This window comes from Chrysochloris asiatica, unplaced genomic scaffold (assembly GCF_000296735.1).
Source record: "Chrysochloris asiatica unplaced genomic scaffold, ChrAsi1.0 scaffold00054, whole genome shotgun sequence".
Lineage (NCBI taxonomy): Eukaryota > Metazoa > Chordata > Mammalia > Afrosoricida > Chrysochloridae > Chrysochloris > Chrysochloris asiatica.
In genome coordinates, this window is record NW_006408572.1 from 11,463,220 (window position 1) to 11,482,265 (window position 19,046).

At 42.4% G+C, this 19,046-nt stretch overlaps 1 protein-coding gene across 1 annotated transcript in view; it reads right to left on the minus strand.

Moving 5' to 3' along the window:
• Nucleotides 1-19,046, minus strand: part of STX8 (syntaxin 8) — a 246,211-nt gene that overhangs the window by 176,733 nt on the left and 50,432 nt on the right. Inside the window, exon 5 of the mRNA XM_006863506.1 lies at nucleotides 975-1,099. Within this exon, the coding sequence (XP_006863568.1) occupies nucleotides 975-1,099 (125 nt within the window). The remainder of the gene's footprint in view (nucleotides 1-974; nucleotides 1,100-19,046) is intronic.

The following is a 19,046-nucleotide window of genomic DNA, read 5'->3' on the forward strand; positions in this document are numbered from 1 at the left end:
CAGAACAATCTGTATATTCTTATCTGTGCGTGCCGACATGAAAAAATGACACATAATAAGTAAAACATAAATTCTAGAATAATAGTCACATCATGTAAAATGCGTGTTTACATTATATATATGTATGTGTTGTTTGTTGTCTTTAAGTGTTGCTGAGTCCATTCCAACTCATAGTGACCATGTATAGGGTCTCTGAGGAGCAGCTGGTGAGTTTGAATCACCACTCTCGTGGTTCAAACCAACCTTGCAGTCAAGTGCTTTCCTCCAGGTAAGAAGAGGAAATGAGGAGTTACCGCTGAAAGGGCACTGATTTTCGATCAAAGGTGATGAAAAATTTGGAAACAGTGGTGACTGATGGTTGGACAACATGGGGGAGCATAATTAATGTCAATGAATTGTACACACACAAAGATGGTGAAAGGGCAAATGTTTTGTTATATATTTTTTCTTATCACCAACAACAAATAAAAACAATTAGCCGGTTTAACAGCTGCTAGGTTTAATGACTGTGAGGCTGGCCCAGGATCAGGCAGTGTTTCGTTCTGCTGTGCATAAGGTCACTATGAGTCGGTACCAACTCAATGGCACCCAACAACAACAACAACAACAGACAAATTTAAAGGTACAAGTCAAATTGACTTATTTTTATATATGGAAAAGAGATGGAGTCTCGTGTTCAGAGAATACTTCCCAATGGTAGAAAAAAGAGGAGCACAGCCTGTGATCCCACTGGGCATTTCAGAGTCCATAACACTCTCTCTGCTCTCAGCCAGTTAAGACTCACTCCCTCAGTAAGTCCCCACAATGGATGACAGCTGGAGTCTATTCCCCAGGTATGCTGAGACAAGCAAACATCAAGTGCGTTGGCAGACCAATAGCCTTCGTTCCGATTTTCCATGGGGATAAGGAACATTTGTGGCTGGTGTCGGAATCTGGCCGGGCTTCTGAGCCCTCAGTCCACAGGGTATCAGTACCTTGGATAATTCTCTGCTGCTGTTGCCGGATGTCATCAAAACCTAAGCCTCTTGTCTCCTCTGGCTCTTCAAGGAGCCAAGGGTTGGGCGCTCCTCGCTTGGCTCCTCCAGTCATGAGGCTGGGCCTAAAAGCAAGATGAAAGGTGTCACATATTACAACAAATTTAGCTCCATTGCAAATTATTCCCACAAGTGCAGAAGTGGCTAGCCTCAGAGACTTCAAAAATCAATTCAGTCATAATTTACCACCTTCTTAGTTTATGCCTGGAAGGGTGTCAGCACTGGACAAGGTATTAGGATGGATATGGCACAAGCTTGGTTCCTGAGAGAATTCTGGCCTGCTGAGGAATCTACAGCAGCATCTATATTGTTTATGAATCTGTACAGGTACATTTGAGTCCATCCTTACGGAAGACATTGACAAATTAGGTTCTTAAGTCTCAAAAACACAAGAACGAATGAAAGTGGCCTTTTTTAATAATACTGAGGCGCTCTGGTGGCACAGTGGTTACAAGTCAGGCTGCTACCCTCAAAGTCAACAGGTGGAAACTACCAGTCGTTCCGCAGGAGAACAATGAGGCTTTCTGCTCCCATAAAGATTTAGAGGCTCAGAAACCCTGTGCAGGGTCGCTATGAGTCAGAACTGACTCCAAGGCACATAGCCACCACCAAGGCCACGTGACACCAGGGGTAACAGTCTTATTTCTCAAGCAGACACAATGTTGTAGCTACAGACTGTAGTGTGAGAAATGACCATATAATTCTATGCTTCGCATGAAAGGGTGTTTGGCTGCTCCCGGCAGGCTCTCAAATCTAATTTCATGAATACAGCATTCACAATGTAATAAACATTCATAAATTAATTGTCAATCTTAATCTGTACTCCGTCTATAACCCACATGCCCCTTCCATGCCCAGCATACTGGTCTCCTCACAATCCAAGGAAGAGGGAGTCCACACTTTCTGCCTCAGTTTTCAGGAAACCTGTGTGATAGAATTTTCATTTAGCCTGTCTCCTCTCCTGTGCCCATCTGCCCAGCTCCAAGGATCATCTTATCCATGAAACCATCTCTGACCACTTCAACCCTGAAAGGACACTTTAGATATCTCATGTTGTTGTTTTTTCTAAGGGCCATTGAGTCAGTTCAGACTCATTATAACATATAGGGGTTCTGCGGCTGTAAATCTTTGTGGGAGCAAAAGCCTCATCTTTCTCCTAAGATAACACATTCATTATATACAGACACCGCTTTCAGTGATTTTTTTTAAATGCACTTATTACTCACAACTCAGCTGCTTTTAATTTTTCAAGTCTTTTTTATTTCTCCCGTATTGTATAGAAATAACTGTTGCCTTAAAGTTTAACCTCTTTTTTTACATAGACAATCTTTCTGTTGTTATTAGATAGAAGCAGGAATTGAAAATTACCTTTCGTTCATCATGGGGTGACTAGCTCAGCGCATTCCCCTGACTCCTGGCTCTACCCCCTATCAGCAATAACTGTAGAGTGACATCTATGGAAATGGTTGCACTGAGGATTAAACAAAGTAATTCACTTACTATGCTTATCAAAATAAGCACTGACTGAGCACCGAACGTGCTGCCAGCATTGTTCTCATCAACAGGGATAAGGAGAAAAAGGGAGTGCAGGTCAGAGACAAAAGCCCCTCTTCCCTTACAAAGCTTACATTCTTGTAATGGGGACTGCTTTCATTTTGGCTGCGGGACTAAGGTGTGAGTCGTATGCAAACTGCCTAGTGAACTCAGAGCTTGAAAGATAATGGTTTAATAAATGGTAACTATTGTCATTACACCAGATGTTAATTTAACACTGTATGCACGGAGGGCACTGAAAAAATTATTTTTGAATAAAAGGAGAATAAAAGTCCCCAAAAGATATATCAATTCCATTTTTAGTTTAGAACAATCAAAGCCATAGAACAACGTCATATAGATGAATAGACAAACCCAGGTAAAACTGAAAGAAAAACTTTGGTTCCTTTGACCAGGAGTGAGGAACTTTTCTCTTTTTTTCCTACCAAAATTTTGTATCACTCACAGGATACGAAATTATCAACTTAAAAAATTAGCCTACTATATTTGGTTGGACATTTAATTAACTCATCCTAATAGAGTCCTGGTGTGGCGTTGCAGGCTAATGCGTCAGATTGCAAAGTCGTTTGAACTGCAAGGGCGGTGTCAACTGCTCCTTGTAAACTCTATACAGGGTCTCAATGGGTCAGAATCGACTTGACGGTACTTAACCACAACAATGGAGTCCTGACAGTGTTTCTCTGCTGTCCATAAGGTTTTCAGTGACTAACTATTCGGAAGTAGTTCGTCACTCCTTCTTCCTAGTCTGTCTTCATCTAGAAGCGCATCTGAAACCTGTCCACTATGGGTGACCTTGCTGGTATTTAAAATACCGGCGGCATAGCTTCCAGAATCACAGCAACTCAAAAACCACCCAAGTAGGACAAACCGACCAACGTGTGGTGGCAGACTAAGCTGTGTCTGACCCAAGCCATGGTATTCTCAATAACCTCATATGCAAGCGAAAGCTGGACAGTGAATAAGGAAGACTGTAGAAGAATTGATGCTTTTGAGTTACGGTGTTGGAGGAGAATATTGAAAGTGCCATGGGCTGCCAAAAGAACCAATAGATCTGTGTTGGAAGAAGTGCAGCCAGAGTGCTCCTTGGAGGCCAAGATGGCCAAGCTTCGTCTCTCATACTTCGGACATATTGTCAGGAGGGACCAGTCACTGGAGAAGGATATCATGTTTGGTAAGGTGGAGGGTCAGAGAAAAAGAGAAAGACCCCCAAGCGAGAAGGATTAGCAAAGTGGCAGCATCAATGGGCTCAAACGTGGCAATGATAGTGAGATTGGCCCAGGATCAGGCAGTGTTTTGTTCTGCTGTGCATAAGTTTGCTATAAGTCAGTCTTGACTCGATGGCACCTAACAACAACAACAACAATGCAGTCCTGGTGTGGTGCTGTGGGCTAATGAGTCAGACTGCAAAGTCGTTTGAACTGCAAGGTTAGTGGTTCAAGCTCACCAGCTGCTCCTTGGAAACCCTATACAGGGTCGCTACGGGTCGGAATTGATGCAACAGCACTTAACAACAGCAACAGTGTGGGTGCAGTGGTTCAAGCTCTGTCAATGAACTGTTGTAGCCGTTTTGGAATTCTCCTTCAGAAAATGTTATTTGCATGTGATATTATTGATATTGTGCAATGATGTCTGCATGTGGTTGGGTCACCTCTCTTTGGAATGTGCACAAATGTGGATTACAGTCAGGCAAATCCTATGGCGCTTTCTACTCTGTAACACATGGGGTTGTCATGAGTCAGAACTGAATTGATGTTGACTTTGATTTACAGGTGGCATTTTTCCTGTAAAATTAATATTGGAATATATTACTGGTAACTCTTGTCACACAAAAACAATTACTTTTTTAAAGTTAGCATTAAGGAGGAAAACAAATATAAGAAATGTTTAGCACAAAATAAAATAGGATGAAAGTAAAGCTAATGTTCTCCCATGTAAACTATCACATAATTCACAATAAAAACTTAAAAAAAGAAATGTTTAGTGATCTCAAAAAATGAATTAATATGACAGGCTTCATATTCTGTTGGTAAGTGCTATCAAGTTGCAATAGACACATAATGAGCCTGTGTAGGGTTTCTGAGGCTGTAAATCTTTGTGGGTGCAGAAAGCCTCATCTTTCTCCCATGGAGCAGCTGTAGCTTCGAACCACAGACCTTGAGGTTCACAGTCCAGTGCTTATTGTACAGAACAGTCTTGAAGTTGGGCAGAGTAGGTGATTAACTCTTTGGATTGTTGTTGCTAAGTATCCTCAAGTCAGTTCCAACTCAAGGGTTTCTGAAGCTGCAAGCTTTTGTAGGAGCAGAAAGCCTCATCTTTCTCCTGCAGAGTGGCTGGTGGGCTCCAACTCCGACCTTGTGGATCATAGACCAGTGCTTACCCTACAAAGCCACTATGCTTCCTTTTAATTTTACACTTACCAAAGAAACAACTAATTAGAGGAAAACGGGGGCAACATGGGCACAATTGAATATTGAAAATAAACACATTGAGAAGAAAACTCCAGACATAGAGGAAAGAGTTCTAGATACAAAGGAAAACTGGAAAGAATTTAAGATCTAATGCTTGCTTTTAAGAAGTTTATGATTAAATTAAAGAGAGACTAACCCACAAGTAGCAATTACTAGCTAACATAAGAGAACAGCTCATTTTGTATCCTTGGGCCCTTCAGCCCTGGTTTCCTCACTCAAGCAGAGGAACAAGGGTGAGGACAGCGCAGGACCAGGCAGTGTTCTATGGCTCAAGCTGCTATGAGTTGGGTCATTATGAGTTGGATGGCCAGGAGTCTGCTCAGAACCAACTCAACAACACCTAACAACAACAAAAGGCGTTATTGGTTTTCAGCCTTCATTCTGGCCCAACACTCATTAATACCAGCAGGTCAACAAGGCACCAAATGGGGGTGAGTTGGGAAGATTCATCATGTTGGTGGTGGGAGGCAAGTTATCTGTTTTTAATCTTGCATATTATTTCCATCTTTACTTAGATGATCTCTGAGACCTTTTGAGCTTTAAGATGTTCTCATTAAGCACTGCTGTTGTTAAGGGATGTTAAGTTGGTTCTGATTCATAGTGACCCTGTATAGGGTTTCTGAAGAGCGGCTGGTGGGTTTGAATTGCTGACCTTTCAGTTAGAAGTCCAGTGCTTATCCTACAGCACCACACCAGGACTTCCATTAAGTATTTAAACCGTATAAATAAGATCAGCCCGAAAAAAGGATCAATTTCCCCAAAAAGATCATTTCACTCTACCTCAGTTTTCCCTATTCTGTAAAAAAAACCAAAAACCTACCACTGGCCCATTGGCTCAGGCCCCAAACTGTGGAATCATTTTTGCCACCTCGTTCTTTCAAACTTTCCAACACCTAGTCCATTAGCAAATTCTATCAGCAATACCTTCAAAACCTATCTAGAATCTGACCGTTTCTCCTTGAGCTTTGTCTCATTTCTGCGTCTACCCTCTGCGGTCTATTCCCTGCAGAGAGGCCAGAGTGATCCTTGTACAAAGAAATCTTGTTGGATAGGCAAATCCAGACAGACAGGAAGCACAGTAGAGGTTGCCAGGAGTAGAGGTTGGGAATGGAGATCAAAAGTTTAATGGGCCTGAGGTTTCCTTCCAGGGTGATAAAAAGGTTCTGGAACCAGACAGTATGAATGTACTAAATGCCACTGAATTGCATACTTTGAAATAGTAACTTTTATGGTAGGTGCATTTTACCACAATAAAAAAGCAAAATATAAATGAACGAATAAAGCCATGCCCTTCTTCTGCTCAAAACCTCCCAGTGGCTGCCCATCACTCTTGGCATGAGATCCAACATCCTATAAAGAGATCTGGTAGTGAAATGGGCCAGCAGTTCGAATTCACCAGTTGCTCTGCGGAAGAAAGATGAAGCTTTTTGCTCTCGTAAAAATGTACAAGCTTGGAAGTCCTATACAGGGTGGCTTTGAATGGGAACCAACTCAACAACACATAACCACCACCACCACCACTGAAACTTGTAAAGTCACACTGGCCTCCTTGCTGTTTCTAGAATATACTAAAAACGTTCCCATCTCAAGGCCTTTGCATTTGCTGGCTCCCTTGGCTAAGGCACTCTTTTCCCAAAAGGTCACCTGGCCTTGTTCCTTTACTTTATTCAATTTCTGTTCAAAAGTCATCTCCTCAGAGAGGTTCCTGAGTAGCATTTCTAAAATAACTCCCTTCCCAGTACCCTTCAGTCCTCCTTAGCCTTATGCCACCTTATTTTTCTTTATAACCCTTAAACTACCGAATATTATATTCATGTTGATTTTCTGTCTCGACCATGAGAACAGAAGCTCCACACGAACAGGAATTTGTTCATCACTATATCCTCAGTGCCTGGCACTGGAAAGAAAGAAAGAAAAAAACGCGAAAAAATAAAAAACTGATGAATGAGTGAACTTCATAAAAAAACAAACAAACCCATAAATAAATGAATAAAATATATATATATTTTTTTTAAGTAGTCAGGGAATCATAGATCACATACAGGTGCTACGTTTTGAGAACTCAGAGGCATTTCACGTCGTCTCATCTGAATCTTAAACATGCCTGGGCATCAGTCAGAACAGGTGTTAATTACAGGAAAACCAAGGCAGTGACCATCTCAAGGTCATGCACATAGTGGCAGAGCTAAGAGTTTAAACCACATCTTCTGACTCTTAATCCAATGTATTTCCTTTATGCCAACTCAGGAAAGAGTCCATAAATGGAAGAAGACTGAAGACAGCCTGGAGGAATGGGTGAGGTTTAGGTATATTCTAAGAAATGGTAAAAGTGTGAATGCTGTCTGCAGGGCAGAGAATGCAAACCCACTGTGCACAGGATAAAAGAGGGCAGCGGGTCAGATTATGGGCGTCTGGGTGCAAACGGTTAAGTGTTCAGCTTCTAACCAAAAGCTCAGAGGTTCACATCCACCCAGAAACACCTTAGAAGAAAGACCTGGTAATCTTCTTCCAAAAGCTCAATCATTGGAGCACATTGGAGTACACAGTTGTACTCTGACACACAAGGGTCACCATGAATCTGCATCAACTAAATGACAACTACTCTGCTTTTGTTTGGCTCTAGGAACCAACTCGATGGAAGCTAACAACAGCAAGAAGTAGAGGAATTAAAGGTAGGAAGACTTAGAAAACCTCTAACCATTCTCCATGGCCCTTTCATTCAGAATCTTGACATTTTAGCTTTCCACTAGTTCTTTCCTACCCTATAAAGCCTTAATCAATGACTTTCTTTCCTGTTCACAGCCAAATTTCCTTGGTTTCCATATCCGTGCCTTCACTGCCATCGCTGTTGGTTGCCTTGGCTCAGATCTTCATCAGCTCTCAAGCAGACCACGGCAGTAGCCTACTGATCGGTCTCCCGGTCCCCCAGCACCCTTGTTGAAATCACCTTACAGATCTGCTGCTGGAATCATCTCTCTACAGCAGAGTTCTCCCACGTCATTTCTCTATTGGAAAGGAGACATCTATTTTTCTTCACTGATCTGGAGATGCCACTGATCAGGTTGAAGTCTGAGCACTACAATATGGCCCCAGAGAATCTCTGCAGGCTCTGATCCCAACATCCCTACTTTTCAAACCTCAGCCCTGTTACAGACTGCTCACCAAGACTGAGACAAAGGCACCAATTCTCACACTCTGGTGTTTTTGTTGCCTATGGAGGGTCCCCACCCCCACCCATTTGTCCATCTGGCAAAATTCTATTCATCCCTCAAGGCTCAATTCAAATGCCACTTGTGTTGTTTAGTCTTTCTTGACCCTCCCCCTCCCCCTCTTCCCTTGAATCAATCACTCCTTGCTGCTCCCAGGATACTTTGTTCACAGCCTCCAATGTGGCATTTATCAAGCAAGATTGTAGTTAGTTATTTACTCATCTGTCTTCCTTACTGAATTATGAGCTCTGCAAGGAAAGAGGCTGCCAAACAGTCGTGTTTATATCCCCAGGAACAAAAAGCAGTGCCTCTTCGCTACATGTTGATGAAACAGAACGAGGAAAACCACTGAGGCTTTTAAGGAGGAGAGAGAGAAAATGAGAGCAGTGACTACTTTTATCTTGAGAGACTGAAAAAAGAAAGGAAAAACAAAACACAACTTAAATAACTGCTAAGGAGCTCTGGTAGCGTAGTGGTTACGAATCGGGCTGCGAACCTTAAGGTCAGCGGTTCGAAACTACCAGCTGCTCCGCGGGAGAAAGATGAGGCTTTCTACTCCCGTAAAGATTTACACCCTCGGAAACCCTGTACAGGGTCGCTATGGGTCGGAACCGACTCGACGGCACTTAACAACAACAATATTGTTAAGGAGTTCTGGTGTGGAGCTGTCAGATAAGCACTGGACTGCTAACTGTGAGGTCGGTGGTTCAAACCCACCAGGTGTTCCTCAGAAACCCTATACAGAGTCTCTATGAGTTGGAATCGACTTCATGGCACTAAGCAACAATATTGTTAAGCATCTTGAGGTGATTTTTGGCAGAGTACAACTACTTCATAGAGTCCTGGTGTGGCGCTATAGGATAAGCTCTGGACAAGGTTGATTTGAACTACAAGGTCGGTGGTTCAAACCCACCTGCTGCTCCTTGGAAACCCTCTCCAGGGTCGCTCTGAGTTGGAACCAACTCAACAGCACTTAATAACAACAGCAAGATTTTCTCCATAGGAGAGAGTGGTGGCTCTGCAGGATAAGCAATGGACTACGAGCCACAAGGTTGGCAGCTCAAGTCCACCTGCTGCTCCATGGGAAAAAAGAAGGCATTCTGCTCCCACAAGGATGTACAGCCACAGAAACCCCATGCAGGGTTGGAAGGAACCAAGTCCACAGCACTGACCAGAGCTGCTTCTCTAGGGCTTCCACCGGAGCAGCTACTTCTCCCATGGAGCCACGCGGTGGAATGGAGCCGCCCACCTCTTAGTTGGAAGTTGCCAAGCATAAAAGCATTGTAACACCAGCGCTGCCACCTGTCCTTAGAGACCGCGTTAGCAGTAAGGAGCTGTTGTTGTTCAGGACCATCAAACCAGCTCCAACTCAATAATCCACTGGGAATCCTCAATGTGGCACTGTGGGATCAGCACTGGACTGCTAACCACAGGTTGGTGGTTCAAACCCACCAGCCACTCCTTGGAAACCCTATACAGGGACGCTAGGAGTCGGAACCAATTTGACAGCACTTAACAACAACATAAGGTTTCCAGGAGCAGCTGGTAGGTTTGCACTGCCAACCTTTTGGTTAGTAGTCCAATTGTTGTTGTTGTTAAGTGCCGTCGAGTCGTTTCCGACTCATAGCGACCCTTTGCAGGGTTTCCAAGGCTGTAAATCTTTACGGGAGCAGAACGCCTCATCTTTCTCCCGCGGAACAGCTGGTAGTTTCAAACTGCTGGCCTTAAGGTTCGCAGCTCGATTCGTAACCACTACGCTACCAGAGCTCCTTAGTAGTCCAGTGCTTAGCCTATATTCCCACACCAGTAAAGATAGTAAGCAGTAAAGTTCAAGCAGATGGAGAGAATATCACCTGAAAGGAAATTATATCAGTTCAGCCCCTTTGTAGTTCAACCTCACTTTTGGAACACGTAGTGTTAAAGAAAGGAAATGCTAAAAATGATGTGTTTGAGTTTAGGACAGAATTTTTGTAATTATTTTAAATGAACAGTTTTTATCCATATCCACTTAACATGGTATTTATCTAATAGTTGTTTGTTTGTTGTTTAATGCCTCCAAGTTGTTTCCAACTCACAGCTACCCTGTATAGGGTTTCCAAGGAGTGGCTGGTGATTTTGAACCACCAACCTTGTGGTTCCAACCTATCTTGCAGTCCAGTGCATGTAGACTATCAAATTCTTAGTTTACTGGAAGGAAAATTAGATCTCTTTATGCCTTTAGAAGTGGCCATGACACTTTCTGCTAAAATCTTCGTAAGGTAAATATCAAACCCATTTATTCACATGGTGTTTATTCAATTAGTTTCGTGTATTAGATACTTTCATTGAATAAATGCTATATGAATAAATGGAGTCAATACTTATCTTGCAAAAATTCTACCAGAAAGTTTCATGGCTACCTCTAAAGGCATAATAAAGATCTAATTTTCCTTCCAGTAAACTAATAATTGACAGTCTGCATGCACTGGACAGCAAGATAGGTTTGAACTGACATTCCAAATGATTATGGTAGTCTTTTGGGGAGCAGATAATCTACATTTTCATGCTGACAAAATGAAGCTGAACTCTGAATTCATAGGGAGGTGTTCTTAACAACTGAATACAGAAATGAAAAAGTGGTGGATTTTAAGTAGTTTTCTTTAGCATTTCAAAATGATGTCTAAGAGACTCTGTAACATGTCTGTTTTGTCTGAAGAACTATCAGTGTTTGAGGACTCACAAAAGAGGGAAGTTGACAGCAAGGGACTAGAGAAGATTGTTCTAGGGTGTCAGAGAATTGAATGGAGTCTGCAAACCTTTGTAGTGAGGCTTGTTTCTAGAGAGGAAAATGCTAGTATGGGAGGAAAGGAGGAATTTTCTTTTTGAAGACTTTTTTTATGTAGCTTCGTTCTGTGACTCTCAAGATGAGCAGAGAGGCTCAAATTTCCATCAGAAATCAATTCTTTGACATAAATTCTTTAGAGACAAAGTCTGGCAGCAATATGCAGACTGGATTGCACAGAGGAGAGGCTGCAGGGAGATAGGCCAAAAGGCTGGTACAGTAATTTAGGGGTCAGGTGGGCCTGGGCAAAGGAAACAACCTGGGGGGAACAGAACAAAACCGACAATGAACACAGAAAGTCAAAGGAAAAGTCCACAAGCGTTGGTGAAACAATGGGCTGTGGGAGAAAGATCCCAAACCGAGGTGGCTTGGGGACTTGTCATGACTTTGTTGTTGTTGTTGTTAAGTACCATGGAGTTGATTCCGACTCATAGTGACCCTGCACAGGGTTTCCGAGGCTGCAAATCATTACTTAGGGAGAGGGAAATTTTTCATTTCCTTTCAGAATTTTGTCAAGCTTCAATAGAGTTCTTAAGAACAACTCCAGAATAAAACTGGCTTCTTTAAGAACATGACCTGTGAATGGGTGGATGCTTGCAGCCCCCCTTACTGGACTACTAACTTGTTTAGGTCCAGCCCTCTGCACTCCTCTTTTTGTTGCATCCCATCCTTTTATCCATCTTACAACACTAACCTAGGAGGAGCTTGGGAATGAACGAGAGAAACAGGTACCTGACGCAATGAAGTGGCCACTCAAGGAACAAGAAATACCTAACATTGTGCAAATATTTTAGACATCGTGTAACTTTTCTAAAACAAATAACCTTATTGAATATGAGTCCAGAATAAACAAGAACTAAAATGTGGAAAGAATCTTACTTACCATTGTTGTTGTTAAGTGAGACTCATAGCGACCCTGTATAGTGTTACCTAGGAGCAGCTGGTGAGCTTGAACCACCCACCTTGCACTTCCAGTTGACCTTGCAGTCTAGCGCATTAATCCGCAGCACCACACCAAGACTCCTACTTACCATAGTATCTTTAAAATATATCACCATCAAATACTTTGCTACTTTAAACAAATCTCCCACCCATTGGAGGCCAAGTTTACCAGTAAAAAGTTTTAATATCAAATTAAAACTTTAACAAAAGACTTCACAGAAGCAGAGTGGAAAAGGCTATCAGAAGTCATTATGTGGGCCTCCAACCTGGATTTCAGAATCCCCTGGTTACTGTTTCCAAGAGTCATCCTAGAGTCCTAACATCAATTAGTTAAAATCAAAAGGAACCCCTCTCTCCCTTCTATGTTTGCTTGTCGAAGTACCTTAAAAGGAAAAGAGGAGATTAAAATTTGTGGTCTATTGACTTTAACACCAACAACAACAAATGTGAAAAGACAAGCTACTGACTGGGATATTACCTTCAAAAACTGTATGTCCAATAAGAACCTAACAACCAAATTAAATATGCAACTTGACAACAAAAAGACAAATTACCCAAACAAAATCTGGGCAAATGATTTGAGTAGCCATTTCACCAGACAGGGTGTTCAGATGGCCACCCAACACATAAAGAGATGCTCACTCTTACTAATGATCAGAAAGATGCGAATCAAAACCACAATGAGATGCCATTTCATTCCGGTAAGTTGCATAAAAAATAATCATAAACCAAAAATAGCAAATATTGGCAAGGCTACGAGGGAACTGGAACCCTTACCCAGTGCTAGTGGAAATGGACAATGGAGTCCTGGTGTGCGCTGTGGGATCAGCATGGGACCAAAAAGACGGTTTGAACCACAAGGTCGGTGGTTCAAACTCATCAGCCGCTCCTTGGAAACCCTATGCAGGGTCACTATGAGTTGGAATCAACTCCGCCATTTAATAACAACAGGGAGAGAGAGAAGGAAGGAGGGGGAAAATGGGGAGTTACTGCTTATGGAGTACTGAGTTAAAGTTTATTATAAACAGCGATAGAAAAATCACATTCATTAAGGGTGGGAGTGTGCCATGGAGTTGGTTCTAATTCATAGTGACCCTATACAGGGTTTAATCTTTGTGGTTCACAGCCTGATTCATAACCACTATGCTATCAGAGCTCCTTTCATTAAGGGTAGTGTTGCTGTTTTAAGTGCCACTGAGTCAGTTCCGACTCATAACAACCCTGTATAGGGTTTCCACGGAGTGACTGGTAGGTTTGAACCCCCAACCTTGCAGTTCAAACAAACCTTGTGGTCAAGTGCACGTAGCTAATTAATGTAATTGCTGTCAGTAAGTTGTGTTGTTGTTCTTGTTGTTAAGTGCCGTCGAGTTGGTTCTGTCCTATAGCAACCCTGTATAGGGTTTCCAAGGAGCAGCTGGTGAGTTTGAACTGCCGATCTTGCAGTTCAGACCAACTTTGCGGTTCAAACTGACTTTGCAGTCCAGCGCATTAACACACAGTGCCACATCAGGACTCCTCAATAAATTTACATCTGTAAAATGTTGAATTTGCAAAAGTGATGCTATAAATATATTACAACAGCAACAAAAAAGAGCAGCTGCAAAGGTTGCTTATATACAGACCAAACTCCTTCTGGAATCTGGTTTCTTGGTTTGGAGGCTCAGGGTCATGTTTCATGGGGCATGCCAGTTAACTGGCCTAATGTGTTTAGTGCTTCTATTCTACTTCCTGGTGTGGTGGTTTAGGGTAAGCACTGGACGGCTAACCACAAGGCACAGTTCATACCCATGAACCATTCTTTGGAAATCCTATACACGGATCACCATGAGTCAGAAAGAGCAGCAGTGAAGAACAACCACTCCATCTCTAGCTTTGTTGTACAGTCAGGGCCTGGGGTCTTACACTCTTCCAAGCTGTCATCCAAGCTAAGACAATGGGATCTATTTGCCTGGAGCAGCAAGGGAAGAAGCAAAGCCAGGGATAGAAAGAGGAAATTAAACGTGTGGGGAACTGCTTCTTTAGCCATGAGAGCAGAACATTAATCAAAGAATCTAAAGAATCCTGATAGAAAGGGAGAAAACACAGAACATAATTTCAAATTCTTATGGAATCCAGACTTTCTAGAGCCCTGGAGGCTGAATGAACCCCTGAAACTATTACCCAGAGTTAAGTGCCTTTGAGTCGGTTCTGACTCACAGTGGCTCTGTATGGGACTGCTGAGGTTTTCCAATCTTTGCAGCAGCAGCAGAAAGCCTCATCTTTCTCCCATGGAGTGACAGATTTGAACTGCAGACCTTGTGGCTCACAGTCCAGTGCTTATCATATGAAGCTACCAGACTCTGTTATCTATCTTTAAATCTTAAACCTGAAATAAAAAATATCTCCTGATGTCTTCTTAAAACAAAATAATACTGTTGATGTTGCTAAGTGTTGTTGAGTTGGCTCCGACTCATAGTAACCCTGTAAATAGGGTTTCCGAGGAGCAGCTGGTCAAATTGAACCACTGACCTTGCAATTCAAACCAACCTTGAAGTTGAGAGCTTATCCTATGTAGCCACACCAGGACTCCAAAAGCAAATAATAAGTTAGCTGAACTAGTAGAGAATGTCTGCCTTGAGCACATTTTGACCTTGGGGTCAAACTGACAACAGCAACTTGAACAATTACATTGGAAACTTAGGAGGCAGTGAGTTTATATTAATGAAGGAGAAACAATTACAAAAAGGAAGGTAAGAACGGTTGCAGAACTTGAAGAATATAATCAGTGTCAGTGAATTGTACATCTGGAAACTGTTGGATTGGTGTGTTTTCCTGTGTATATCCTCAGCAACAACAACAAAAAGATGGGGAGAAAAAAGAAGAGCAGGAAGGGGTGATACGCAAAAACAACACAGCTGAGCCAAGCGTCAAGGGTTGCTCGGCCAAATACATGGTACCAGAGTGCCACCTGCTGGTCAGCAGTTAAAGTTCAACTATAGCGAGTCAGGCAGTTAACCTCAAGATCAGTAGTTTTCACATTGTTATACGAGGTTGCTATGAGCTCTCTAAGAGGAAACAGTCGCCCCCAAATACCAAGCCATCTCTGCATTCTCCTTTGTTCAGCTCAACGGCAGCAAGTGCTTGGTATCACCATTCACATAACACTTTCCAGAATACAAAGGACAGTCACACATATTGATCTCAGCTGAATTTCACAATTCTTTTTAGTCAAAATTCAAACTCAGGTCTTGTAACTAAATCCTTTGGTCCGCCCAGTGAATTACACAGGCAAAACTAATAATACACTGATGGAAAGCACAGTAATGATAACAGGGTTCAAAGGACAAAGGCCTCAAGACTACTGAAACCGACAAATGATGGTCCTGGTGTGATGCTTTTGGATAAGAACCGGCCTGCTAACAGCAAGTTCTGCGCTTCAAACCCATCAGGTGCTCCTCAGAAATGCTATACAAGGTCGCTCTGAGTTGGAACTGATGAGAGGACGGCACTTCCCAACAATAACAACAAAAGGAACCCTATCACAATACTATGTGACTGACCTATGTAACTGCCCCTCAAGGCTTTCTAGGCTGTGAGCTTTTACATGAGTAGATCACCAGGTCTTTCTCCTGAAGAACTGCTGGTTGGATTCTAACAACCAGCTTTCTGGTTAGCAGTCAAGGGTTTAACCATCTGTCACCAGGTGGAACTAAACCACTATAAGTCTAAATAAACCCCACAGCATCTAACCACAAAATGGAGCCACGGCAGGACACCAAAGCCGAAACAGAAAAGATCTCGTTCTCTCTGCCATTTATTCTCCTTGTACAAAACCACTTCTCTGAGCAGCATTTATAAACCAGAGAAAGACAATCCCCTCCTCTGCTCATTGCTTCAGATTACTACAAGCATCAAATAAAAGAATGAATATGAAAAACCGGTACATAGAGGAGAGGGAGAAATAGAAAATCATCTCTTTGTAATTAAACAGGAAATTAACTTTAAAATAGTATTTTAAAAAAAGTACAAATCAGAAACTATTACACAGATTTTTTTTTTCAATCGAAAAACTAACTCAAAATGCAGTTTTATAGGTAAATTGTCTTTCTTCTTCCTGCTTATTCTCAGATAAGGACCCTCCTCCTCTTGCAATTTCTGAACGATCTTTAGAATTTATAATTAATAGTGGATTATGAGCTGGGCTGCTAACCACAAGGCCAGTACTTTGAACCACCAATCGATCAGCGGGAGACATATCAGGCTTTCTGCTCCCATAAAGATTTATAGCCTGGGAAACCCTATACAGGGTCCCTGCTCTGGTAGTGTAGTGGTTATGAATCCGGCTGCTAATCTCACGATCAGCAGTTCAAAACTACCAGCTGTTCCGTGGGAGAAAGATGAGGCTTTCTGCTTCTGTAAAGATTTACAGCCTCAGAAACCCTGTGCAGGGTCGCTATGAGTTGGAACTGACTCCACAGCACATAACAACAACAATATGGACTCCTAAGGAGCTCTGGGAGCGTAGTGGTTATTAATCAGGCTGCTAACCTCAAGGTCGGCAGTTCAAAACTATCAGCTGTTCCGCGGGAGGAAGATGACGCTTTCTGCTCCCATAAAGATTTACAGCCTCGGAAACCCTGTACAGGGTCGCTATGAGTCAGAACCAACTCCACGGCACACAATGAATAAGTATAAGGCGGCTGTGGTTGGCTGTTGCCAGGTCGTCTCCACTGCATGGTGATCCGAAGTTTGCAGAGCACAACACTGCCATAACCTTCAAAAGCAGAATGCCAGGCCAGTCTTCCAAGATGCCCCTTACAGGTGAGTTTAAACCACAAACCTCTCAGCTAGTAATCCAGTGACTGGCCATTTACACCACCCAGGAACCTACATATTTGGGTGATGGTTCTGGTGGAATGCTGGAGAGTAGGTTCTTACTTGCAGCAACCCTGTATAGGGTTTTCAAGGCTATAAATCTTTATGGGAATAGAAAGCCTCTTTTTCCTGTGGAGCAGCTGGTAGATTCGAACTGCTTACCCTATCGTTAGCAGTTGAACTCATAATGCACTACGCTACCACAACAACTACATATTTGTATAGGGAATCTTTTTAGTTTTCGAAACAAAAGTCACAACTATACCAGTTGTTAAGGGCTGTAATTGAAAACAAGATACCATTTTTCACCCGTCCAATGAAAAAACTCCAAGTTCTGTAGCATCTATAGACAGGCCAGCTGTTGGGAAGCGGGTCTCAGATACAGAGCTGGTGGGGAGGGAAAGTGCCACCTGTTACATTTTGAACACTCGTACCTTTGGTTTGTAAGGAGCTCTGGTAGTGTAGTGGTTACGAATCGGGCTGAGAACCTTAAGGTCAGCGGTTTGAAACTACCAGCGGCTCCACGGGAGAAAGATGAGGCGTTCTACTCCCGTAAAGATTTACACCCTCGGAAACCCTGTACAGGGTCGCTATGGGTTGGAATAGACTCGACAGCACTTAACAACAACAACAACATTTTAGGTTTGTAGGGCCTATGGGACAGAAATCAAAGCCATAGTCCTTAAGGATATGTACTGCCGCATTGCTCCTAATGGGGAAAAAAACAAAACAAAAACCGAAACTACCCCAATAGCTATCAAATGGGGAGTAGCTAAGAAATTATACTGCCTATTCATAATTATACAGCTATAGAAGACAATTTGTTAAATCTACTGATTTGGAGAAATGACCAAATTTAAATGAAAAAAAGTCAGCTGCAGAGTAAGTCCCGGTGTGGCCCTGCAGGATAAGCAAGGTCGCTGGTTCAAATCCACCAGCCGCTCATACAGAGTCACTATGAGTCAGAAACTGACTTGATAGGGTTTAACAGCAACAAGTCTCAGTCAAGGATCCATGGTGGTGCAGTGGGTTAAGCACTGGACTGCTAACTGCAAGGTTGGCGGTTCAAACCTACCAGCCACTCCATGGGGGAAAGAGGATACTGTCTGCTCCTGTAAAGGTTTACAGTCTCAGAACCCCTAAGGAGCTATCCTACAAGGGTCACTCTTAAGTCAGACTCTACTCGATGGCTGTCAGTTCTGTTTGCTTTTGGTAAGTATGATACAATTTTATTTTCATTCAAAAATAGCACAGGAAAACTCATATTACTTAAAGAGACTTGTAAATATTTGGACACACACAGATAAAAGTGGAAAAGAGAAACCTCCAGAGCATGAACTCAGGTTACTTCAAAAGGCTGGCCCTGGAGGAATGAAAAGGGGGGAATGTTAACTTTGGGCTTTTATCTCAGAACGACCTGACTTGTTGTAAAGAGCAGGTATCCTGTTGATAATTTATTCTAAATCCACTAAAGGAAGTCCAGTTCCCCTTAGGGGAAGTGAAGGAAGCAGAGGAAGAGAAGACAAAAGGAGAACAAAGACCCCCATAAGTAAAAGACAGCCTAGGTTGGAGACTACTAGAATGAAGAATTGAAAAGCTCCCTTTTCTTTTAAAATTATTTGGAAACAAAAAGTAAAATCGAGAAATGCCCAAGCCAAACATATTTCTCAGAGGAAAACACAGTAGAACTTATAAACGGAAAAAATAAGCAAGGAAGTTAATGAGAGAGAAATCAGATAGCAAGAGCAGAAAGGATAAGGCAAAAACCAATAAGGAGTCATTAAGGAGGAAGTACACAAACGGCAAACAGGTTTATAGTTATAAAAAGAGAAGATTAAAGAAAGAATGGACAGCTTTTTATAAAGGTTGTTGTTGTTGTTAAGTGCCATCAAGTCAATTCCGACCCATAGGGACCCTGTATAGGGTTTCCAAGGAGCAGCTGGTGAGCTTGAACCACCGACCGTGCAGTTCAAACAACTTTTGCAGTCTGACGCGTTAGCCCACAGCGCTACTCCAGGACTCCTTTATCAAGGTGATGATTCCTTTTTTAAAGTTGGTGGTGGTGGTGGTCATGTGCCATCGAGTCAGTTTCAATTCATAGCAACCCTGTATGGAGTTTCTTTACGGAAGCAGAAAACCTCATCTTTCTTCCGACTGGTAGATT